General features: G+C 39.3%; 1 protein-coding gene across 1 annotated transcript in view; it reads right to left on the reverse strand.

Moving 5' to 3' along the window:
- LOC134214388 (uncharacterized) overlaps positions 1-22416 on the reverse strand; it is a 292243-nt gene extending 269827 nt beyond the window's left edge. The window contains 3 exon segments of the mRNA XM_062693771.1: positions 11621-11725; positions 22187-22312; positions 22379-22416. Of these exon segments, the coding sequence (XP_062549755.1) occupies positions 11621-11725; positions 22187-22192 (111 nt within the window). The 5' untranslated portion in view covers positions 22193-22312; positions 22379-22416.
- Between the last annotated feature and the right edge of the window lie 4634 nt (positions 22417-27050).

The following is a 27050-nucleotide window of genomic DNA, read 5'->3' on the forward strand; positions in this document are numbered from 1 at the left end:
ATATTGCCCTTCCTTCCCCTATCTGTTAAAGGTACAATTAAGTGGTGGAATTAAATGGATGGTTCAAACTTTTCTTATGACTTATAAATTAAAACCAACAGTGCATAACAGTAAAGCACATGTGACGATTTTACAAATCAAGCATCCGAAAATATTCAATTTACAAAAAAGAGCTAACCGCGGTAGAGGTTGGTACTCGGACTCTGATGGCTTTTCCGCAACCGTGACCTTCAAGTGGTCTTGTTGTGTACGGATTATCACGCTTAACTAGAAAGTAGGAGATTGAGGGTTCGAGTCCCTCCACGACACGTGGATTTTGTTTCGCAAATTTCATATCAATTTGTCCATTTCGAAACATATGCACAGCCAAAATATTTAACATATGCACAGCCAAGATAATTTAAAACGATTTTCGTACGGCCGAGTTGGCGAATAATGTGCAATTAATTATTAAAATTAAAAGTTTTGTGTTCGACTTTGGTCAAAATTTGGTAATTAAGGAAAAACAAATTTCGCCTGGTTTTGAACATATAGCATAATAAGAGTCTGCAGGAATCGCTCTCAATAGATATCGAAAACGATAAAAGAAAGGCAAAAACTATTCCGAATCATAACAAGCCATGATAACAAATTCATCAAACTTGTATACAAGTGCGAAGCAATAAAATCGGATACGCAGTCACCATAGAGAAGTGATGATTCTCGCTTTGTTCTCGCTCATTTAGTGTTGGGGATCGCACAGCTGTGTAGAACAAGTTGAAATGCATCATGCGAACCATTGCCCTACCGCGTTTGGAGCTTTTTAAACAAATATATCAAGTGATATAGCTTTCCGAATCAGTTCTTTTTCACGACAGCTTGCGAAAAAAGTCTGTCACGGCATGCTACATATCGTATATGTATACTAGGGCAGTTCAAATTTCAAAAATGTTCGAAAATTCCAACTCCCATATGTCTATTAGAATCATTTTGATAATAGGAGTCCTGGCAAAATTTCAGGCAATTCGGTGGCCATTTAGGGGTGGCGCGAGGTCAATTTATGTTTACAGGCATACCTCGATAGTACGTACCCTCGATAGTGCGTACCCTCGATAGTACGTACCCTCGATTGTACGTACATTTTACTTCGATAGTACGTACACAAAAAAAAATATTTTTTTCGTTTTATTTTCTGCATGATTTTAGTTAAAATTTTAAAATATTTGATCATGGCACATGCGTAGGGTCCTTCATATGCTACGTAATAATTTTGCATCTGATTTAAACACCATCGTGAGCTTATAAAGAATTTAGTTGCAGAACTTTATAAAAGCAGCGTTTCATAAATGTTTGTCAGTCTTACGTAGCACACATTTATTTTCAACAATTGAAGGAACATCTGAAACAGCTGAAACATTCTCTAAAAATATTATCAGCAATGATTGAAATTGTATGAGTATGGATAGATGCATAGATGATTTTCTAGAATAGCTATAAGTGGATAGCTATTGAACGATTATTATGTTTATGAATTATTTTAGCTATCAAGGAAGTTAGTTCCAGTTCTAGAACCCGTCCCCATGTATTTATTCACCTAATAGACCAAAGAATATTTCTTCGAGGAGTAAATTAAATCCAACATGGAATAGTGTTTTTTTAAATTGAATTTGCGACAAGATTTTTAATTGTTTAATTCAGTTTACAGTAAGTTTAGTTCCAATCTATCCATTTGTCGTTGACAATTTTTTTATTTTGTTATGTTTTTCAGTTATTTATTTTATATAATAATTATGATCAATTCTAAAAGTTCCTAAAAAAATCATCCTTGGATTCCACTAGATCAGGAGTTCCTTTTAAGATTTCTTTAAGACGTATTACTGGAATTCCAGAAGAAGTTTATCCTGGAACAGCAGTTTCTCCCAAAGGTTCTTCCGTACAATTCCCTACGCCTACAGGATTTCATGCGATATTTAATCAAGATCTGTCCACCGATTGAAATTATATCCGCAGAGGCGTGCCAGATCATTTTCAGTCAGCGGCGGTAGCGTGGCGGCGTCATGGCGCTGATGATTTGCCGGATGTTTCTCCAGGAATTCCTTCGAAAGTTCCTCTAAAAATTCCTCTGGAAGTTCCTCCAAGAATTTCTCCGCAAGCTCCTCCAGGAATTCCTCCGTAAGTTCTTCCAGAAATCTCTCTGGAAGTACTTCCGGAAGTTCCTTCAAGAATTCCTCCGGAAGCTTCTTCAGGAATTCCTCCAGAAGTTTTTCCGCAAGTTTCTCCGCAAATTCTTCAGGTCTTCCTCCGCAAGTTCCTCCAGGCCTTCCTCCACAAGTTCTCCAGAAATTCCTCCGAAAGTTCCTCCAGGAATTCGACTAGGACTCATAGGAATTACTTCAGATATTTCTCCGTGAATCCTTTTTTCAAAATTTCATTTTAAATTGTTGCCTTAGAAATTTCCACGTCTCCTTTCGCACAACTTCCACCCGAAAATCATTCAGAAATTCCCACTTAAACTCCTCCTTGCATTTTCTCTAAAGTTACTCCAGAAATTCCACCAAAATCTCTTCATCAATTACTTTGAGGTCTTCCAGAAATTCCCTATGAATTTCTTCATAAACTCGCCCCGGGAATTCTTCCAAAAAATGCTTCAAGAACTGTTCCAAAAAATTGTTCATAATTTTTTTCGGGAATTCTTCAGGAAATTCCTTGAGAAAGTCGTCGAAAATTTTGTTAAAACTCTTTATTGGAGGTACCTCCAAAAATTCCCCTTGAAATGCTCTGGAAATTATTAAAGGAATTCTCCTGGAAGTACCAGCCGGAATTCTCAAAATTTCTGCGGGTACTTCCTCTAAAATGTCTACAAAAAATCATCCCAAAATCCCTTCATGATGTTCCGAGATTTTTTTCCAGGAATTAGCAGCAATATCTTAAAACAATAAACACGGAAATTGTTCTAGAAACTCTTCCCAATTTTCTTTCAGAAATTCCTCCATGAATTCTCCCAAAAAATCCGTCAAGAACTTCCCCGGAAATTACTTCAAGAATTTCTCCAAAGATCCCTTTACAAGTTCCCAAGAAAATTTCTTCATGAATTCCCCGGGAATTCGTTTCGGAATCCCCACAGAAATTTCTCAAGCTATTCTGCATAGAATTCCTTCAAGAACTGCGAATTTTTCGGAGAATTTTTGAAGGAATTTTTGTGGGAGTATTCGAAGGAGTTCCCAAAGCATTTCCTGGAGAATTTACTATAGTATGTTCGGAAGGAGGAGATCACAAATGGATTTTCTGGATAAGTCCTAAATTTTTCGATGGATTTCCTGGATAAATCTTCAGAGGGATTCCTAGAAGAGTATCGGAAACAAATTCAGGAGAAATTCTAAAATAAGAAGTTTCATTCAAATGAAGTGCATAAGAAATTTTCAGAGGTAAATATTTATAAATTTCCAAACAAGTTTAAATAAAGTTATGAAATAATTTCAGACTGAAATTCAAAAGAAATTCTGGTAAGAATTTCAGGGGGCGGTTTAGGAGCAATTCTTTAGTTTCCTGAAGAACAAAGAATTTGTTGAATAACAAAGGATCTTAGTGGTCAAGTTGCCAAAAATAGTTTCCCACGTCGCACTTTTTGGTCAGATATCAGCTCCACGCTAGCTGCAGTTGTGAGTAGATCGCCATCCAATGATTTTTATTTAAAAAACCCAGATTAATCCACCTAGCGGCGATCGTTACATCTTGGTGTACGAGAGACGTAGACACGTTTCTAAAGATGAGAGTATTAAAATAACTTAGAATGTCCGGTTTTCACATCTTCGAAATTTTTCTTGTTGTTTTTATACTCATCTCAGTGTTAAGTGCTCACATCATTACGAATCATAATGAAGGTTCCTCCAAACCAACGTGATTCGACTGTTGATATAGCTAGCAGTTTGTCGTTTTGGTAAGGAAGCGTCGATGGAGTCAATACAGTCACTACGACAGTGATACTTCAGGACAACCTCAAAGTTTTTCATTCCTATAAAACTATAGGGGAAATCCATAAAATACGTCACGTAAAAATGTAGCGATCCATTAACCTCCCCCATTCGTCGCTTTTTGTAGTGAAATGCATAATCATCTGCGATGTGTAACATATCTTTGAAACATTACTCCTGCAAATGTCACGTAATTTATGGATCTTCTGAAGCATTAAAATACAGTATTTCGTAGAAAAAGACACACGTGTACAAAGACGATGATTTTGCCCAATGCTGCATGTAGGTACCATTTCAAGAAAAATCTATATCCTGTTGGTCCGTTGTCTTTTTGACTTCCGGATGGTTTTATGAATATTCTGCTATTCCCAAATAAACAAAAAGGCAAAATAAAATTTTTTGTCCGGATTTTTTTTTGCTTCGATAGTACGTACGCTTCGATAGTACGTACACTAAAATTACGAATGTGTACGTACTATCGAGGTATGCCTGTATATGGAAAAAACTTAAAATTTATTCAAGTCTCCCTACAATTGTCAAATTGTGATGAATTCAAATAAACATCACCAACCTCCTTTTTTAGAATCTATATAAAGGAGACCTCCGGATAACACATTAGTTATGAGTGGATTGAACGGTTCTATTGACTGTGTGAATATGAGATAAAAGGCTAAAATGGTGTAATTAGTCTCAACGTAGCAGTGGAAATCTAGACCAACATTTGAAAAGGGCGTAACAGCCAAAATTTATTCCTTCTGATTCTTCGTCTACATATATAGCTATATATGTGGACAAAGAATCAGAAGGAATAAATTTTGGCTGTTACGCCCTTTTCAAATGTTGGTCTAGAAATATAAATCAAAATTAATGAGTTATCCACTGGTTGAGCTCAAATAGACTCCAAAAATGGAGGTTGGGGATGTTTATTTGAATTCATAACGATTTAAGAGTTGTAGGGGGATTTGAATAAATTTTAAGTTTTTTCCATACAAATTTCCATATAAACATAAATTGACTTCGCGCCACCCCTAAATGGCCACCGAATTGCCTGAAATTTTGCCGGGACTTCCAAATTATCAAAATGATGCTAAGAGACATATGGGAGTTGGAATTTTCGAACATTTTTTAAATATGAACTGCCCTAATGTATACATATAGAGATAATAATTGAGATACTTTTTCTTTCTCTTTTGGATTCAATCCCTGAGTGGAGAGATCGTAGTAAACTATGTCCAAATACGGACGCGAAACTGTTTTTCTCCCGTCAAAACATGTGAAAAAGTGAAAATTTAAAGTTTTCATCCGAACTCTACCCTTTAGTTGGAATGGAATACATTTTTGAAGTTCCCCACCGGATTTTAAACAGGAAGAAGTAGAAATCAACCGAGCCTTGATTGAATCATCTCAAACTGATGTCCTGATAGGGTGGATGACCTAATGAATTCCTCAAGCCTTCAACATCATCAATTTATTCAAGTAAGATCCATCTAATTTAACGCTAAGAATTTGTTTCCTTCCTTTACATATAACATACAGATTCTCTCCTAACTATACTAATTTAGCGGATGTTCTAAACGGTATAGATTAGAAAAGGCGCTATGTACGGTTTGGGCTATCAATCTAGACTGACAGTCAGCTTTATGCGTCTTTAGAGCCCATCGGCTTCAGGTGGTATTAGTTATGCGATGGATCGGTTTATCGGCAGGAGGTCAGGGATGTCATCGGTCATTTGGTGGTTTGTCGGTTTCGGGTGCCTGGTTTGGAGGTGTGATGTGGTGGACTTCTGGTGTAGGGTTTTCCGCAGCTCTGCCTAACTATTCAAACAAACAAAGAACAGTTGGGCAGAGTTGTGGAGGGCCCTAGTACCAGGGGTCCGCCATGCATCGCGCTTCCATGTCGGGCGTCTGAGACTGGCAGGCTACCGATTGATCGATGACATCCTTGATTTCTTGTATTGATGAGTATCGATTCATCGTGTAACTGATACCACCTGAAGTCAGTAATATCACTGGTAGCAGATTTGTAACGCTGGTTGCAGTGACTTATACTAAATGACAACAAAATTTCAATCATTTAGCGCGGTGACTTTGTTGTTGGCGGAGTTCAGACAACGAATTGTTGGCCAGAGAGTGGTGATGGGCTTTCACACTGAAGGACCTCCAGGCAGCATTTTTCTAGATTTTTTTTTTTTATTTTTTAATAGCGATTGTTTCACTTTCAATCGCTCGTTTGTTTAACTGGCAATGGTCTTAAGTGAAATAGGTCTACAATTGCTAGTTAGCAAGCTCTGCAACATATCGACAGTTTCATGAAATGCAGACACGACTCAATATTGGCAAATTTTCAGAAATGAAGTTTTTAATTTTGGACTAAAACAAGAAAATTTCATATTTTAGTAATTGTTTTGAATTATTCGGCTCTCTCTCTCTCTGCATGTGTTCATACAAATGTATTAGTTTTATGTGTTTCAGCAAGAAAATCTAAAAAATCAAAATTTCCAAGAAATGTCCAAAAAAACATTAATTTTGAAATACACATAACTTTTGTTGTATTGTGGATTCTGACCTGGATTTTGACAGGTTAATCTTTATACCAGTATATTTGCCAGTATTGTGTGAAATCGTTGATATGTGTTAAGTCTCATAAGTTTGAAGTGATAAAACATATTTTTTTTAGGATTTATTGAATTTATGTTTCTGTTGTAATCAGGTTTCTTTCACTAGTCAAAACATCATTGAACACTTTTTCGAACATTTAAATCAGTTTCCACATACACCCGATTCTTTTTTTTACACGGGGGATGCGTTCCGTGTGAAAAAAGTTTTCAGCTCAAAATTTGAAAATCCGTGTAAAAAGGGTTTTATGATTTCTCGACAAATCATGCAAAATGGAGCAACTTTGCAAAAATTTTGCATGGGATTTTTTTTACACGGCCGTGTAAAAAAAATCCGTGTAAAAACAGAATCGGGTGTATGTACTTTGTGCTCTATGATCATTATTTTCACACTTTCATGTAGTAACAAACAAACATGATCTACTTTTTCACTCAATTCCGACAGGGGGTTTGATACTCCTAGATACTTGAACGTCTCTGGGGCGTGTTTTCAAGTTCAGCATTCAGAGGTCACATACAGTCGTGATTTATTTAGTAGGCAGAACGATCGGCCGGTCATCACATCATTTGTTCTGCTTTGTGCGGTTAGCAGAACGATCGCCCGATCATCGAAATGTTGTTCTTTTTTGTGCGGGTGAGTAAATTAATTAAAAAAGTGAAGATTCAGTTCGCGTCAGTAAGCAGAACGATCGGCCGGTCATCGAAAATGTTGTTCTGCTTTGTGCGGTTAGCAGAGAGATCGGCTGGTCATCGACAATTTTGTTCTGCCTAGTGCGGTTGGTAATTAAAATAATTAGTGCTCGTTCGATTATGTTTTGAATTGATCAAAATACACGCTATACACGGCATACCGTTTACCAAAACGAACCCTGCCACAATACCTACCCCATATATCCAACATCCCAGTGATTTCTCGTGGAAGTGCAGATGACTCGTCGGCTTCTATCAAAGCGAGTATCATGTCAACATTTTCCTACCCATTCCTTAATTGACCTGCATTCGGACACGGCCGGCGCTGGTATTGCTTATTTTTGGTCACCAGTTCTTACACATTGAAGATGATGTTAGTCCCAAACTTCATCTGTTGGTTCTCTGTGTAATTACAGCTGACCTGGCAATAACGGAGTAGCAACCGTGGGCGGTCAATCATGCTCATGCTCATGCTCTTTTGGGTTCAATCCCTGAGCATAATACAATCACCTGGACATTTATTTCAAAATTTCCCACCAAAATCTCAGATTTTCATGCGGGATGAAAAGTAATCCATACTTTAAGTGAATCATTTGTTTGAGAAACTGCATAAGTCCATTTTACACTATTTCGAGAAAACAACAAAAAACTGTTTTTGAACAAATTTGCACCGATTCTTTCGATTTCTTCGATACAGATCAATATTTTTTGGTAAAACTCAACACCCTGGGGCACTTTTTGTGCAAAAAATGTAAGCAGTACTCCACAATTGCTCTTCAAAGTACGTGGACATATGTAGTTTCTCAAACAAACGAAAAAATTTTCATACATTCCTGAACAAAAATTTATTTTTCGTATTTTTTGCCAGAATACGTATTTTTGGACGAGGATTCAGAATATATAAAAATCTCATTTTGGCCAAAAATGTTACATATGCAGTTTCTCAAACAAACGGTTCAAGTAGATACCCGAGCAATATCTGAACACATAATGAGAACATATAGAAAACATATTTCGATTTTGACATCGTATTGATATCACAATTTGTTTTCAAATATGAATACTCATGATTGATTACATATTTTGTTTTCATTTTGCAGTAAATTTCTGATATGATATGACATCAAACCATAACATGTGCCCACATTTTGTTACAGAAAATCAATATCAATATTAGTTTTAGATTTGCTCTCATCGATAGCAAGAATAGTTTTAGAATTGCTGTCACAGTAAGATTTTTCTGCTATTCGTTTTGTTATTTTAACTGTGAAAACGACCAAAAAGATATCAAATTAAGTAATCATAATCGGCGATTTCACAACATCAAAAAAAATATATATATCGATTTGCTCTCAAGCTTTGCTCGGGTATCGCATGTTCCTCTTACAACAAAATTAGCTGAAGCACGTCGGCCGTATATCGAACTTTGTTTTTAAAATACATTGTTGATATTTTACATCCATTTTTACAACAATAACATTTTGAAAATAATAAAAAACAAAAACCGGGAGATTTCCCGGGCTGTCGGTCACAGTGCATTGTCGTCGTGGCTGTTTTCGCGCCTCCTAGGACCGACGGTGGATCGCATCGGTGCAGCGGCTTAAGCACCAGTTTGATGATGATTTCGGAAAATTCGTATACAGAATGGTCCGCATTCTGAGCACGTTCCACCAGTCCGGTTTGCCGTCCCATCGGTGAGACGGTGTGGATTCGCACCAATTCTCTCAATCATTCATTTATTCATTCATATCCGGGCGAATATGCTGAGCTTTCTCATTTGTTGTACCGCAGCCGGTAATTCTTCTGCCACCCACCCCATTCCACTACTGCCGCATTTATAAGCGAAATCGGATTGGCGTGGAGGAAAATTGCACCTATATGTGTACTTTTTTGTGTTGTCCATTCCGGTGGTTGTCCGACCGAGCTCGTCGTCGGCTCGGACGTTCCTATCTCTGGGGCGTTTCCTCGCTCCGCATGCATTCATGATGATGCAGTAAAAGATAATCTTGTTGCAGTATGATTTGCAATCCCGTGCACCAATTGGGAAATACTGTCTACCTACTCGACTCGCCGGTTGGTTCAGTGGTTTTTCAGCTGAATGTGGGGATCTGCAGAGGATTTCCGAATGTTGCATATAGTAATATAATTTTCGTCTGGGGTTCACAGAACCATGCGGTTAGTATCAGATTTCCCATTCTGAATATGTTAAGATAAATGCTTTCTATTGAAGGACAGTCATCAGTGTTTTGAGCTTGCCTCGACTTTTCGAGTGAAAGGAAATGCACTAAAGATGATCATATTAAGAAATAAGAAGTCATTAGAATTTGTCTCAAATGGAATCAGAACTGACAAAAACTGTATTTCGATTTAAAGTACGTACATACGTCCGTCTTCAGTGTCGTCAAAGCCAAAATATGATTGACTTTACATAAAACTCGAAATACGAAATTTCAAATTTCAATTAAATCTGTCACTATAATTCATTGAAAGTCTTCAAATGACACTTCAGTAATTCAATTGACAAATAAGTAATTATGAAACAAATCAAATTCATGGTTGAACGTGATAGCAGAAGAAAAAAGAGGAGGGAACAAAACAATACGGATGAAAAAGGACAGATATTTCCGAGAACCCTTTTAGGTGATGAAGATCATAATTTTATGAACAACGTGTACTCAAGTGTGTCATCACTTTTCCATTTTCTCGAAAATTTCGCACCCGGAGCAAAAGAAGCTCAACATCCGACCGGCATTCCAAGTAGACAAACATCATTTCGCTTCCTCTATTTCAATTTCACATCTCAACGGGATCAGAAATAAATTGACATCTGTCTGCCATTCGACGCAGCTGTTCGACTACCTTGTTTTGTGTTTTTTTCGTCCATCCCATTTTTGTCACCAAACCCAATTTCACTTCTCAGCGAACGAGCACCCCATTTAAGAATCAGCTCCATCATCAGTTCGAAATACCAACACCGTCACTTGCACATTTAGACGAGGGAAGCTTGTCCAGGATCAGGGAAAATAAAGAACCAACGCGCCATCTCTCTCATCCATCTCGGGTACTCTCACCATTCAGGAACCGCTTTCAATCACATTTCGGATGGGTTCATATTTACGAAAACGATCAAGAGACATTCGGGTACGAATCAGATTTTTTTAAAAGTACGATGGATAAGTATGATACATGCGTGCTGCAAAAACCAGAAAAAAGAATCTTTTACTATTGGAAGATCAACATGACAGCACGGAATAAGACTCCACACGGTACGTTGATGATGCTCATCATCTGTTAAGCAGTGATATGATGATAGAGCCTTGGACGGGATAGTCAGCTGGTTGGAGCTTATCAAACCGGCTGATGGCGAAACAACGAGGCTCACGCCATAGCTCAACCATAGGACATCAGCGCAGTTGTTGTGCATTGAATTGCGGAGGTCCTTTTCCCAGTCACATCATCGCATCGCCGCTGACGTAAATGTCGCTATAGCGGCACAATATTGTCACCGTCGTCTTCTCGCCCGTGCGACAAAGATAATGAAAACGTATATTTCCACTAGATTACTGTCGGGGATACTACATTGTTCGCACAGGATTGGATTTAGCATGCAAGACCCTTCCTTTTTGACTACCCATATTCTCAAGTGGAATAATTCCATGAAAAATACGTACTTGTTACTATTACTCATTACTCTCATTACTAAAAAGTTAAATTTATGAAAAAGGACAATTTAACTTATATCAATTTATTTAGATTAATAATTTAATATTCCTAAACTGAAGGCTCAGGCCTATGCGTCTACAAACGTGTTGATCACATCCATTCTAATTCGACGTATTGTGTTCTAATCCGGAATACATTAACCGAATATCCAAATTAAGGACAAATTTCTTCACATCCGGTCCTAAATCTGGAAATCCAGCCCTGTTACGCACCATCACCGCCACTGTCTACATGATGATGATGATAGCAGGGGCGGTGATAATGCCAGATCTCTTATTTCCGACTTACCATCAATCCACGAGGAAAGGAAACCCAAGAGCTCACCGGAGTGATGCTGCAGTTTCTGGTGGATTTGTTTGCAAGCTCATGGATGTCCCACCTGTTCTGTGTTGCTCTCCACAAGGAGGGTTAATCCCTGAGGGAATTTAGCGAAACTATGGAATTACAGATACTTCCACTATTATCCGCCGACGACATTCATCTCGACCCGGCGCAGGTCTACAATCACCTAATTCATCACCCAGCAGATAATATGGGCCATGTTTATTCAGATAGCTAACTATTTATTCATTCGTTTCCTTCCAGGGAAGGTGCACAGAAGCAGCACACAGCACAGCAAGGAGGGACCGGTGCGTAAGCTTACCTTGACAGATGCTGTCACCGTTGCCGTTTCGCTAAAGTAGAGCTGATGGCCGGACGCCTTGCCGCACCAGGAGCCACCGGTAAACGGGCGACCCAGTTCGCTGAGCTGGAAGCAAAAGCAAATGAGATATAGGTTGAAGTTTAATGGTGTCAGTGAAGGAAATTATGTTTGATGCTGGATTATAAATATAAGGAGAAAGTTGGCGCTTTGGATTCAATATACTTATAACAAGGCAAGCTGAAATGTTTCGATTCGCATAATTCATTCGCATATGCAACATGTTTCGGAATATATTTTCAAAATCATTTGAAAGTCATAAATTTATAAATTCTTAAGAAGAAGATGTACAATTACACTACAGCGATGTTTAAGGGCATAATCAACACTGGTGGATAAGCATGAGGGTGTCTACAACACGTGAATAAGAATATTTTCAAAGATCAAATGAAAAATTGTATTTTGTCCATAACTTCCGAGCCCATGGTCCGATTGGCCAATTTTTTCAATAGGAAATAATGGATCAGAATTCTGCGTCAAATGCAACTTGTTGCAAGCAAATCGGTTAAAGATAAGTGCCTGAAAAATGAGTGACAAATTTTCATTGATTTTTTTGTAAACAATTGTATTTTGGCCATATTTTCCGATCCCATAGTCCGATCTGGCCAATTTTGAAAAGAAAACAATAGAACAAGATTCTGCGTCATCGGTTAAAGATTAGTTAGTTGTAGTTAAAGTTGCAGCAAAAGTTCTCCTGAAAAACTTTGTCGAAGGCATCAAGTTCGTAGTTCCGTTACTTTTGGAGACTTTTTTCGTTTTATGCTGACAACCCCTTCATAATGGTTTTTTATCATATCTTTTTCATTTTCTAATCAACATTTTTTGCATGTTATAGGAAGTTTTAGATAATATGAAATTACGCAGTTTAGTGGCTATTGTGATGAAAACTTAAAAAATAAAAGAATTAGAACAGTTTTATTGGGTTTTTAAGTCGTATTTGATTTAATTGCTACTTGACAACGGGCATATCAAAGTACAAGTAATGAACTTTAAATTAATGCCTAAACTGTAGAATTGTAAGCGAATGTAAGAAGTGTTATATCAAAACCATTTCCTACTATGCAAGGTAGAAATCAATCATTCATCACAAGGAGTTGATGAACCAATGCATTAAGCGTCTCCATATGATTGTATGTTTGTACATCGAACATGTTCAAAACTAGTTGACATAAAGAGCAATAAATCTTTAAAAGTAATGAAGTTACGAACTTGGTGTATTCAACAAAGTTTTTCAGGAGAACTTTTGCTACAACTCTCGCGAAGACGTATACCAGTTATCATGCGCCGTTCCTGCTACACATCAGCCGTTTCTGCTGCACATCAGCTAGTCAAAACATCCAGCCGCTGCCCGCATGCCTTTGACCGGTATCTCACACAGTTCTTATTTCAATTTAAAACACAAACAAAATTGTCAATTATAAATAGAGAAATCAACAATAAATCGCAAGCAGTTCGATTTTAACCATCATAGCATGTAGTCGTTTTAATTTTAATTTTAGTTTTAGTTTTAGTTTTTAAAAAATCTTTTGCGCAAGCAAAAAGTTTAACTGGCGCCCGAATACGGACCAGCGCGAGTAATTTATTGTGTCGCGAGTGATAAAACATCGAGAACAATTTAAACTTCAACTTGACCGCCGCATCAGCAGCAGCCGTGAGGAAAGGCCCCCTAGTCACCAGCAGGAAAAACGGGATTTTGCCGCCTACACTGGGAGAGTTGGAGACTCGTGTCTGGTCTCTACCTGAAAGGAATCCAACCGATACTGGATAAGGATCCGAAGGAAAATCAAAATATTCTCTGAAAAAGGATAGAATATTTGCGCTCTCGGCGAAACAGCATTGAGGGCTATGCTTAAGTTTGTTTTGTAAGTATTACTAATAAAAATTCTAATTTCAGCAAGGTAAGAAAATAAAAGTGAAAAGTGTTTTATCAATTACTTGAAGTGTATTATCAAATAAATTAAATCAATCAAAGTTTTATTGAAGTGTTTGCGTTATCTTTTATCTAAAAAGCCCCAAATTATTTTTAAATAACATAATAAATTCCAAATGGCTGAGGAACAAATAAATTCAATATTAACCAGACTTTTGGCTATTGAAACTGCAATAACTACTGCAACACCAACCCACCCTGACTATTCTGATCCCCCACTATATTTGGTGGATCAAAATAATCAACCAGTTGATCCCGAAGCCATAGAAGACATACCCGATCTGGTCAAAGCTCTTCCAACTTTTAACGGCGAGCCAAGTGAATTACATGTTTGGCTTGACGATGCGGAAAAATTAGTGAACTTATATCGACCTAAAACAAATGGTTCTATCAACCAATTTAATAAGTTTCACATAGTGTGCAGAACCATAAGAAGGAAAGTAAGAGGAGAGGCGAATAACGCCTCCTAACGGGTCTCCTCGAATGTTAACTTAAATTGGCTTATGATAAAAAATACCTTATTAACTTATTATGGAGAAAAGCGAGATTTGGCAACTTTGGACTGTCAATTAATGAGTGTACAACAGAGAGGCAAGGATCTTGAGAAATACTACAACGAAGTGAGTGCTATACTATCCCATATAGCTAATCACGTCAAGAGTGATAGTCGTTATAATCACCCCGAAGCCTCGAAATCCATTATTGAAATGTACAATGAAAAGGCGATGGATGCTTTCATACGAGGTTTAGACGGAGATATGGGTAAATTCCTAAAAAATTACAGGGCAGAATCATTAGCCCAAGCTTACAATTATTGTAACGTATTTATTAATGCGGAATTCAGGAAAAACTACACAAAATTAAAAACCGACACTCCCATCTTTTCACAACACCCACAGTATCAGCAACAAAAAATACCACCAAAAATACCACCCAGAATACCAACTACATTCACACCACAATATTTTCAACCACTACCTTCACAACACATGATTAGACAAATTTCGAGACCACAATATAATCCATTCCTTCCAAGGCAACCATTCATTCCTAAAAACCCACAATATAATCCATATACAGTAATATCCCGATTTTGTCTCCCCCCTGGGGAATTTTGGGATGATGAAACAGGGTATGTGACAAAATTGGAAAAAAATATTTTCATTTTTTTTAATTCATTCCACAAATATGAATCATTTTATGCCTTGGAAAGGCAAAATGCGTGAACGGTACCCGTTATTTCTTGTCGAAATTGCTTACAGAATATTTCCCAGGTACTCAGAAGTCGTTCGTAATAAACTACAGGCGGTGAAAGTTATTTCATGAAAATCAATGTTGTTTTTGGTATTATTTACGAAAATAAAAAAGAATGACAATTTTTTTTGGGGTGACAAAATAGGATCGAAAACGTAAAAAAATCGGGCATGATAAAATCGGGTCGAAAACATGATGAAATCGGGGGTAAGCAAAATCGAGGAAAGACAAAATCGGAAGTTAGAAAATCGGGTCAGTACTGTATTCCTAATCGACATGTGGTCGAAGTCGGACGCCGCGGCTTAACATTGGGCGGCTACAAGACGGTAGACTAGCCCAAGAATACGCGCAGCAGCTGGAAGTAGCACTTCCAACGGAAGAGCAGCTAGGCGCAGCATCTCTTGAAGATAGCTGGAGAGATATTCGATCCGCCATTGGTAGCACCGCAACCGCTGCACTTGGCACGGTGCCCCCGGATCAGAGAAACGACTGGTATGACGGCGAATGTGAGCAGTTAGTGGAAGAGAAGAATGCAGCATGGGCGAGATTGCTGCAACACCGCACGAGGGCGAACGAGGCACGATATAAACAGGCGCGGAACAGACAAAACTCGATTTTCCGGAGGAAAAGCGCCAGCAGGAAGATCGAGACCGTGAAGAAACGGAGCAACTGTACCGCGCTAATAACACACGAAAGTTCTATGAGAAGTTAAACCGTTCACGTAAGGGCCACGTGCCACAGCCTGATATGTGTAAGGACATAAACGGGAACCTTCTTACGAACGAGCGTGAGGTGATCCAAAGGTGGCGGCAGCACTACGAAGAACACCTGAATGGCGATGTGGCAGACGAAGATGGCGGTATGGTGATGGACCTGGGAGAACGCGCGCAGGACATAATTCTACCGGCTCCGGATCTCCAGGAAATCCAGGAGGAGATTGGCCGGCTAAAGAACAACAAAGCCCCTGGGGTTGACAAACTACCAGGAGAGCTATTTAAACACGGTGGTGAGGCACTGGCTAGAGCGCTGCACTGGGTCATTACCAAGATTTGGGAGGAGGAAGTTTTGCCGCAGGAGTGGATGGAAGGTGTCGTGTCCCATCTACAAAAGGGCGATAAGCTGGATTGTAGCAACTACCGCGCAATCACATTGCTGAACGCCGCCTACAAGGTACTCTCCCAAATTTTATGCCGTCGACTAGCACCAACTGCAAGGGAGTTCGTGGGCAGTACCAGGCGGGTTTTATGGGCGAACGCTCCACCACGGACCAGGTGTTCGCCATTCGCCAAGTACTGCAGAAATGCCGCGAATACAACGTGCCCACACATCATCTATTCTTCGACCTCAAAGCCGCATATGATACAATCGATCGGGACCAGCTATGGCAGCTAATGCACGAACACTGTTTTCCGGATAAACTGACACGGTTGATCAAAGCGACGATGGATCGGGTGATGTGCGTAGTTCGAGTTTCAGGGGCATTCTCGAGTCCCTTCGAAACCCGCAGAGGGTTACGGCAAGGTGATGGTCTTTCGTGTTTGCTATTCAACATCGCTTTGGAAGGGGTAATACGAAGAGCAGGGATTAACACGAGTGGTACAATTTTCAATAAGTCCGTCCAGCTATTTGGTTTCGCCGACGACATAGATATTATGGCACGTAACTTTGAGAAGATGGAGGAAGCCTACATCAGACTGAAGAGGGAAGCTAAGCGGATCGGACTAGTCATCAACACGTCGAAGACGAAGTACATGATAGGAAGAGGTTCAAGAGAAGACAATGTGAGCCACCCACCGCGAGTTTGCATCGGTGGTGACGAAATCGAGGTGGTAGAAGAATTTGTGTACTTGGGCTCACTGGTGACTGCCGAAAATGACACCAGCAGAGAAATTCTGAGACGCATAGTGGCTTGAAAGCGTACGGACTTTTGACTCCGCAAGACGCTCCGATCGAATAGAGTTCGCCGCCGTACCAAACTGACAATCTACATTACTCTAATTAGACCGGTAGTCCTCTACGGACACGAGACCTGGACGATGCTCGTGGAGGACCAACGCGCACTGGGAGTTTCCGAAAGGAAAGTGCTGCGTACCATCTATCGTAGGGTGCAGATGGCGGACGGTACGTGGAGGAGGCGAATGAACTACGAATTGCATCAGCTGTTGGGAGAACCATCCATCGTTCACACCGCGAAAATCGGACGACTGCGGTGGGCCGGGCACGTAGCCAGAATGTCGGACAGTAACCCGGTGAGAATGGTTCTCAATAACGATCCGACGGGCACAAGAAGGCGAGGTGCGCAGCGGGCAAGGTGGATCGATCAGGTGGAAGATGACTTGCGGACCCTCCGTAGACTGCGTGTTTTGCGACGTGTAGCCATGGACCGAGCCGAATGGAGAAGACTCTTATATACCGCCTATAACCTCTTCGGCCTTAGTCTGAATATATAAATCCTAAAGAGTCTAAAGAGTCCTCGTGGCAATTTCTGTAGAGTTTGCGAAGAGATTTATGGAGTGCTTGGAGGAGTTTTTTGAGGTAAGGCTTGTTCACGACAAAATCAAGACACATAACATTAGAAATAAAAAAAGATCTAGTCAGTTTATTTCGGTGCAGGTTTTACTTCAAATGACTAAATTCCTTGTCGATGCTAGGATGTATGCACGAGAGTTAGTGACATTTTATTTTTTTTTTGAGAAACAGTTCATGTTGAAAGATCTGGTCTCCTCTGTAGTATTTGCTACACTTCCCAACTTCAAAGTGGTTCCCCAAATACGGTTTTCTTCCACTTCAATCGCGTCCTAGATGTTGTCAAATAAACATCAGACTACTGCAAGATGCTATGAACAGTGCTTAAATGAAAACAATTGCTTTTCAGCACGTTCCGGGATCAAAAGGCCAGGATTATAATTGCGGCTACACACACTTGATTTTCGAACCTGTAATAATATAAGTACTTGCAATACTAAAGAAAATTTTTTTTTTTCTGATAGTACAGATACATTTCACTCGTTGATGAGATATTTCAAAAGTTATACGTGCTTTGAGTCATTCAGATTTTGTGGCGAACAAGCCTTACTTTAGTAAGAATTTCCGGAGAAATTCTATGAGTAATTATTTAAGAAGTTACAACACTTCTTGGGGATTTTCTAGAGGAACTTCCGAAGGAATTCTGGAGGATCTTCCAGAGGATCTACTGGAGGAACTTCCTGAAGAACTCCTGGAATAACTTCTGGAAGAACTCCTGGAGGAACTTCCGAAAGAATTCATGGAAAAACTTCCGGATTAACTTCTATAGGAATTTCTGAAGGAACTTCTGGAGGAACCTCTGGAGGAACTGCTGCAGAAACTCATGGAGGAACTTTCGTAGGAACTTCTGGAGGAACTCTTGGAGGAACTCGTGGAGGAGCTTCCGGAGGAATTCTTGGAGAAACTCCGGGAGGAACTCCTGGAGGAACTTCCTGAAGAACTCCTGGAATAACTTCCGGAAGAAATCCCTGAATAACTTCCGGAAGAACTCATGGAAAGGAATTCTTAAAGAAACTCCCGGAGGATTTTCTGGAGGATCTTCTGGAAGAACTTCTGGAAGAACTTCCGGAGGAACACCAGGAGGAACACCAGGAGGACTCCTGGAAGAACTTCCTGAAGAACTCCTGGAATAACTTCCGGAAGAACTCCTGGGGGAACTTCCGGAAGAACTCCTGGAAAAACTTCCGGCTCAACCTGTGTAGGAACTTCCGAAGGAACTCCTGGAATAACTTCCGGAGAAATTCATGGAAGAACTTCCGAAAAAACTCCTGCAGGAACTTTCGATGGAACTTCTGCAGGATCTTCTTTAGGAACTTTCGCTGGAACTCCTGTAGGAACTTCCGGAGGAACTGTTGGGGGAATTTCCGGAGGAACTCTTGGAGAAATTTCCGGAGGAACTATTGGAGGAACTTCCGGAGGAACTCTTGGAGGAACTTCCGGAGGAACTCCTGGAGGATCTTTCGGAGGAACTCGTAGAGAAACTTCCGTAGGAACTCCTGGAGTATCTTCCGGAGGAACTCCTAGAGAAACTTCCGTAGGAACTCTTGGAGGATCTTCCGAAGAAACTTCCGGAGTAACTCCTGGAATGAAGTCTGGAGGAACTTCCGGAGGAACTCCTGGAGAACATCCGTAAGAACTCATTGAAGAACTTCTGGAGCAACTCCTGGAGGAACTTCCGAAGGAACTTCCAGATGAACACCTGGAGGATTTTCCGATGGAACTCCTGGAGGAACTTCTGAAGCAAATTCCGGAGGAGCTCTAAGACTAACTTTCGGAGAAACTCCTGGAATAATTTCCGGAGAGATTCCTGGAGAAACTTTCGGATGAACTTCCGGCGGAACTCCTAGAGGATCTTCCTGAGGAATTCCTGAAGGAACTTTCGGAGCATTTCCTGGAGCAGCTTTCAGAGCACTTCCTGATGGAATTTACGGAGGAATTTGTGGAAGAATTGCGGAAAATCTCTATTTCTTGAAATAGGCTCACGCCGTCGCGCCGCCACCGCCGATTATCAACGGCATGACGCCGCCACGCCACCGCCGCTTGCCAAAAATGATCTATCACGCCGCCGGCGTTTAATTTTCAATCGGCGCACAGGTCTAGTTTTTAGGATTTAGTTGATACTTGGTATACTACATCCCCTCGATGATCCTACGCTACTGGACTTAATCCTGAGTCAATCCAGGTATCGAGTTTCTAAGCAGGCCCAAGTGGCTTATTTTCAAAAAATCAAAAATTGTTGCCAAAAATAACGTCCTCTTTTTCTTCTTTCTCCATTTTTCGTGGTATTTGAAAGGCTTCAGTAAGCTAACTTGCCGCTTTACCTACATCGTTTTGCTGACGAGATTCAATCCGTTAATTCGTTAATCAGCCACTGGATACCAGGCAGACGCTGTTTGAGCCGCCCCTCCTGATAGAGAGACCCTTTGAGACGTAGCTTATCACTCTGGCTGATGGTCTTGTCATCGGTCGACTCAGGAAAGTGTGAGATTGGATTGAACTATATCGGACGCTCCACATAGGAGTACGCAGTGTGAAAGCGTGGCCAAAACTATGTCAATCATTTTGTCAACTGTAAATTCATTTAATAAACAGCAAAGCGTGTTTTATGTTTGTTTTTGTACTCTTTGTATTAAACAAGTAGTGAAGTAGGACCACTGGCGGCGTCAGTTATTGTTATTAGGTAGAGCACCACTTGGCGTAAGAACGCAGCCTTTGGGAGCCACAACGTGCTAGCGATGAGTGGTGTCCTCCTCTGACTCCGCCAATGAATATGATTTTTATTTTAGTCTCAATTCTTTAATTATTACTTGTAAAGTTTTCCGAAAAGATGTGCTTCGTTTGTTCACTTCGACTATATAAATTTGTCATCGGATAATGTTAAAGTCCCTGGATAATATATTGATATTACAATCAATGGAGTCGATCGATAAATTCGTTGCACCTTAACCGCTTTATTTCTTAACAACCTGTTACATCCGAAAAATGTTATGGATCGGTGTGTTCATCAACGTCCAACTCTTCTTTGGAAGCTAAACACTTATGTGAGCTTTGTCGCTCAAAATCATAAATATTAAATTTTTTCACCAAGCTTTTTTTAGCAAACTTCACTATTTCAAAATAAAAACAACTAACGATACGTGAAATGTTTTTCGTGGAGCTTATTGAGGAAACTTCAATCTGTCCAACGCTGACAATATTGTTGCTTGATCGGGTTTGAAACCTAATCAAAAGTTTAATTTTGTAAAACATATTATTGTAAAAAAAAGGTAGAGAAGCTAGCAATAAATATCATTATTATGGATCAACTGAAAACAATTTCAGATCGAATCATGATTGAAGACGTTCTACATATCCTCATTGTTGGCACCCATATTGGTTTTCATCTTAAAAATTAATAAAAATCCTGGAAACACGATGAAACATGAACATTTTTTAATGCACATCTGCAATAAAACTAGCATGTAAATTATGGTGATGATTTGGCAGTCAGTCCCAAAATCCCTTAACAACTTAGTATTACTATTTGAGAGTACAAAAACGAAAAATAATATGGCAATATCAAAAATATTGCTTTTGACTTTTGGCCACGATTTGAGCTGAAATATTCCTTAGAGCGCTCCATAGTTGATGTCAACACACCATTTTGCAACACTTGTTGGGACTACATAAATGCAAATTCTATAGCTTTATTAAATGAATAAATATAGGCCCATGAGCTCCAGCATTTACATGATAATTCGTATGAAGGAAAACATAAGCCATTCCCGTATTGTAAAGCCTTCCTCAAAGTTAATATAAATTTGCAAACTTTTCAATTAGTAATGGCGTTACCGACTGGATTTGCTTCACTTATTTAAATTTTGGCTTGCTCAGTCTGTTGAATTAAGAACGATTATTTATATACGTTCCCATCGTTTCGGCCGATTGGTTTTGGCCTTTCTCAAGGGTCCCAGGGTCAAGGGTCTTCAATTAGTATGTTCGTTTATAACGGATTTCAGTGTTATGCATCAGAGTGATAATTGAAAATAGTAATTGTCACTGATATTGCCACAGAAATTGTCCCCAAATCAGTTACACCAGTACACCAATAACATAAAGGTATTTTGGGTGAAGAAAGTCTTGATCGTGGATTCAATACAATGTAAAATGGGAGCGGGAGTTGAAAACCCAGAAAAATCCATTACGTTATAAAAGTACGGCTTCTTAAAACAAATCGTTATCGAATGAATTTCATTAAAAATATTGCTTAGTGTCCACGATTGTTGCATGCCAAAAAGATACTTAATTTGTATAAGCATGCAAGCTAACGTTCGCAGTCGTTTGTGAAAAGTGTTATCTTAAAGACAGCATCTATCGCTGAAATGTCTAGAGTTATTATTCTATCATATTATATCTGAATCTTTCTATCTCACATCCTTATTCTGTGTGGTCATGAATCTCGCAGCTATTTATTACCGTTTGGCTTAACTTTTTTGCATTGCGGGGTGCGGCGGTAGTGCGGCTTGCGTTTGTTAAGTCAAGTAAGGATAGACACCACGACCGGTTGACTATTTTTCAGTGAAACCTCCGTTCGTGAATAAAGTTAATTCCCATTTCTTTTTCTCTACAATGTTAGGATCGATATGGCCTTTTCTACAGCAAAAATGTGGAACTGAAGTCCTTTTGGAACACAAAGCCAATGTAAAGTTCCAATCAGCGCGTTAAACGTTTTTCTTCGCACGCGAACAAAAAAAAACAGACAAAAGCTAAATTCTTCAACCAAAATCAATTCCTAATACTACGTACAGAAAATACTTTACCTGCATGAAGCCTTCAGGACAGCCGGGAAGATCACCGCCACTAGTCAGGCCTGCATCGTTTGAGTCCGCGTCCGGGTCGATAAGACCTTCGTCGAAACGGCCAACGGTGAACTTGTCGAAGATAATCTGAAAAATAGATTAATAAAATATAATTCAATTAGGCGTGATTTAGTTGAAAGGTTATTTGACTACAATGTTTTCAAAACAAACTCGATTTATTGCGAAACCAAAACCAGTTCTCGGGTACTTATTCAAAAGGACGTATGTGATTTTGTAAACAAAGATTCAAACGTCGATTTGTCCAATCCAATGACACTCCCACGCAAACCAACACCACTAACAGGTAGCCGAAGGCTTCCCCTGCCTGTCTGTAGTGATGGTTTGCGTGGGAGAGCCATCAGATTGGACAAATCGACGTTTGAATCTTTGTTTACAAAATCACATACGTCCTTTTGAATAAGTACCCGAGAGTTATCATTCGCCATTTTACGGGTTACTGCGGTACGAGACACTTGAGACGATCTTACTGTTCAGGTCGAAATACGAATCTGTAAAGCCTGTAACTAGAATTTTATTCTATTGAAAGCCACTTGATTCACGAAATATAAACGATTTTTCATCATCATCAGAATGAATGGAAAAAGAAATTTTTGTTTACATTCTATGACAAATTTTAACAATTTATGGGGAGTTTTTGGCTACTATCATATCTTTAAATGACGATAAGATTTACGAGATATTACTTCGAACCAGTGTTGTAAAATGTCATTTGCATTCGTTTGTATAATTTTCGCAGAACTTTTTTCAGAAGTTAGCTATCACTTCCTGAGGTATGGCGAACTTATAGCGCTTAAATGTGCCTACAACTTTGTCTAACAAGACATGACACGTGACATTTTGGAGAGTTTTCACTTTCCAGCCGCATATGTTATATTTAGAGTAATGTACCCTTGGACAAAAATATAGCCCTACTCAAGCGTTATGAGTACATCTAAAATTATAAAAAAAAATTGCTTCTTTAGAAAGTTATGAACGAATTAGTCAAATGACATGCAGATGACATTTTACAAGCCTGCTTCGAACTGATTCATACTGGAACTTTTGAAGGAGCTTATTCCGAAATCATTCGTATGTTCGAAATAGCAGAATTAAAAAAAAATAGATAAATAGTGGAATTAAATGGAGAGTACTTAATTCGTCTTAGACGGTTGAATACATTCCACTAAAAGAGCTTTATATATTTTTCTAAAAAAAAAGTTTCCCATCTCTTATCTGTCTTTCTTTGACTTGTCTTGTATTCTGTCTTTCTTGAGCCACCGTGTACAGCCAAATCAAATTATTTATTCATATTTATCATTCGCAAGAAATGATTGTTTGACTAACTTGCTAAAAGTTTACCACGTCTAACAATGCATGAGCTTGCATCATCAGTTCGTGTGGGGGTTAACGAAGAAACGCGTCCTCCCGGAAACTGATGTGAGCGAAATTCGTGATCTTGAGATGCACCGCGCTCCTAAGGGATTCCACGATTCAAGTTGGATCATGAGATATGTCATCGGGCATGACAACAGTCGTCGTCAAGTCGCAGCAAGTTGATTCCCGGAATTCATTTAAAACTTTTTTAATCAGTCAGAATCTGCAGCCTCGCGCACCCCTTCCGAATGCAGGAAAAAAAAAAGTACCTAAGTATCAGATTAAAATCCATACAAAAGCGGCACCGCTTCGTTCAATGTTCGGGTGGAACAAAAGTTGAATCTTAGAAAATCTCCGAATCTCCAGGGTCCTTCCTTCGTAGCAGTCTGACGAGATAGGTCCAATGGCGAGAGAAGTGAATCTTTTATCGCTGGTGTCGGGTGAGGCCAAGCGGATCTGCGAAAGAGGTTGAGCAAAAGGGCACCCGCAGTCACAGAAAGATATGTGCCTCGGTTCGAAACGATTCAAACTCTTCGGTGGTTTTTCCCATTCAAGGCCATTCGGGAATTTAAGCGGAGTGCTGAAACAAAAGAAATCCTTTCGACTGGCGAATGGTTGGTGGAAGGGCGGAATGCTGCATCCCGACGACGACGACGACGACGACGACAAGGCGAAGGAAAACTTTTTAAGATGAAGACATACACATATGGGCCCACACGCACACACATAGAGCGAGCGAACATCGCAACCAATCATGCTTCTTAAGCGGATGAGGAAAGAGCGGAGTGAGCTCATAACTTTTCGCCTTTTCCATTGTGTAATCGCGTCTTATAGATCCGTAACGGTTGGAAGACAATCGGAACCGTAGATAGTGACTACGATGACGCGACAGGCGGTGTGAAACATGTGGAACATCTGCAACTTTGTTCAGAGGCGTGAACAAAGATGGTGACTTATTGAATTTTATAATTGGGGCCACCCCCAACATACACTATTACTTGGCGAGTAACAATAACAGCTTTGTGAATAGCTTTGCATGATCGATTTTATTGAATTTTTATTCATATTTCATACAAATATTGTCATTTTTATTATACAACACCCAACCAAAAAGTATGACGATTATACGTACATTTTCGCTTTAGATTTACCAAAAACAAAAAAAAACCCAGATTAATCCACCTAGCGGCGATGATGCCTTTCTCGTGCATTGTAAAATGTACTGAAAAAATCACATAAGAAAGGTCAAAAAGCACTTTAGGGGAATAGATCGCATATTTTCTATCATTTTGCACGTTTTGCATTAATTTACTATGCATTCCCACCATTCTTGAAAAAAAAATCGTTTTTGAAATTTTTTTCCAAGGGAGGAGGATCCTTGGGCAAAAACAATGATTTTTCAATAATTCCTAAATGCAATGTCCGATCAATTTTCAACAATGGGACCGCATTCCCCGTCGAATGCAATTTGTTGCGAGTAAATCGGGTAATGCTAAGTTCTAAAAACTGTGTCTACAAAATTTGTACACATACACACATACACACACACACACACACACATACATACACACAAACAGACATCACCTCAATTCGTCGAGCTGAGTCGATTGGTATATAACACTATGGGTCTCCGAGCCTTCTATCAAAAGTTTGGTTTTAGAGTGAAATTATAGCCTTTACGTATACTTAGTATACGAGAAAGGCAAAAATAACGTATTCCTTACGCCAAAATATCCTGCAAGGTTGCAAAAGGCAGCAGCGAAATCATTTGTATTTCTTCGTATCATTGTCACATATTTGGTCGGGGTTCTGCCACTGTTCAATAACTTGTGATATTTTGTTACTAAAAGAAAAACGAAAACCATTTCATATCAGTTCATTCGTACATTTGTTATAGTAGGATATCCTTAGTTTTGGGGTTGAGGGATTTCTGATACGATTTGTAATACATTAGAGCTGCTAAACGAATGCTGAGGCAGAAAAATGGGAAATTTTTAGCTGGCGCTTGGTGTGATTTGGCCACCTTTTGACATCCTATTGTTTAGTGCATCGCCAGATCGTAGCCAGGATGTCCCGGGCTATATATATATTTTTAACTGCGTTTCAATAATGACAGCGGGCTATGTCTATTGATGCTGATGACACCGCGCTTGTCACCGGCTCGGATTTGGCAGAACCCCGACCATTTGTTATTTAAAAACATTAACCATTTTCATACATACATGTGTCACGTCAGTCGTTGTGTATTTTTTTTTACCGGAAAAGGTCCGATAATTGTCCAGTTCTGTCATTTTATCCTTAACCTAGCTTTAGATCGAAGTGTGCATTAGCTAAGACTAAGATTGATATTTATCAGACAAGCCCTTGGACAAGCCTCTCCACTCTATATCAAAGCAATGCACAACAACATTTAGGGGAACTGTTCCGTTTTCCATCTCACTGAACATATATTCACGCGTGCTCACTGGTGAAAAAAATCACAAAAATAAGAAGTAAACCAAATTCCTTTTCTTTGCTTTGTTTTTGATGGTATGGAAATAGGAGCTATGGGATGAAGTGCCGAACCGTTCCCCTACTATAATTTTCATTATTTCACGCATGCTGCGATGCAGCAAAGCAAAAATAATAAAAAAAAATCTGAAGGGTTATCTACAAGACACGACCGCCTAACGTAAGCTACGTAAAACAGTTTGGTGCATTGAGGAATGTGGACAGTGACCCATTGTTTCCGCCGACGACGGTACGATTACTTAACATAAAAGACAATCGGAACCGGCAAATTTTCGACCACTATTCTAGTTTGAATCTCACTGGTTTCCCAAGCAGTGTTTCATTCATGTTTTGAAAATTTCAAAAAAATCTGAAAAATTATTTAAGCTCTTTTAGTTGAATGTCTTCAACTGTCTAAGGCGAGTTTAATACTCTCCATTTAATTCCAACCCGACAAGTATAGACCGTTCCGATAATTATAAATACACTAAGAAATAGTCGGCAATTGGAATGACGCTTGATATTTCATGAAAATGTCGATTCCTCTTAAAGATTACATTTTTCTTAAAGATTACTTAACGATCTTCTTAAAGATTACTCTTTCACGTGATGTATTAGTTTCGAATTTTTTGCTGAAAATTAAAAAAATATGAAAGTTTGATTTTTGACTAAATTTTTTTTTCCTGGAATTCTTACGGAAGTTCCTTTGGGAGTTCATTCTAGAATTCTTGCGAGAGTTCCTCCAGGATTTCCACCGGAAATTCTTCCTGTAGTTCTTCAATAAATTCCTTCAGAAGTTCCACCGGCAGTTCCTCCGAGAATTCCTCTGATAATTTCTCCGGAAATTCCTATAGAAAATCCCCCTCGAGTTCCTCCGGAAATTACTCTGGGAATTCCTCCGGGAGTTCCTTTTCAGAGAAACACCCGGAGAAACTTCCGGTGAAACACCCGGGGGGATTCT

Source organism: Armigeres subalbatus, chromosome 2 (genome assembly GCF_024139115.2).
Source record: "Armigeres subalbatus isolate Guangzhou_Male chromosome 2, GZ_Asu_2, whole genome shotgun sequence".
NCBI lineage: Eukaryota > Metazoa > Arthropoda > Insecta > Diptera > Culicidae > Armigeres > Armigeres subalbatus.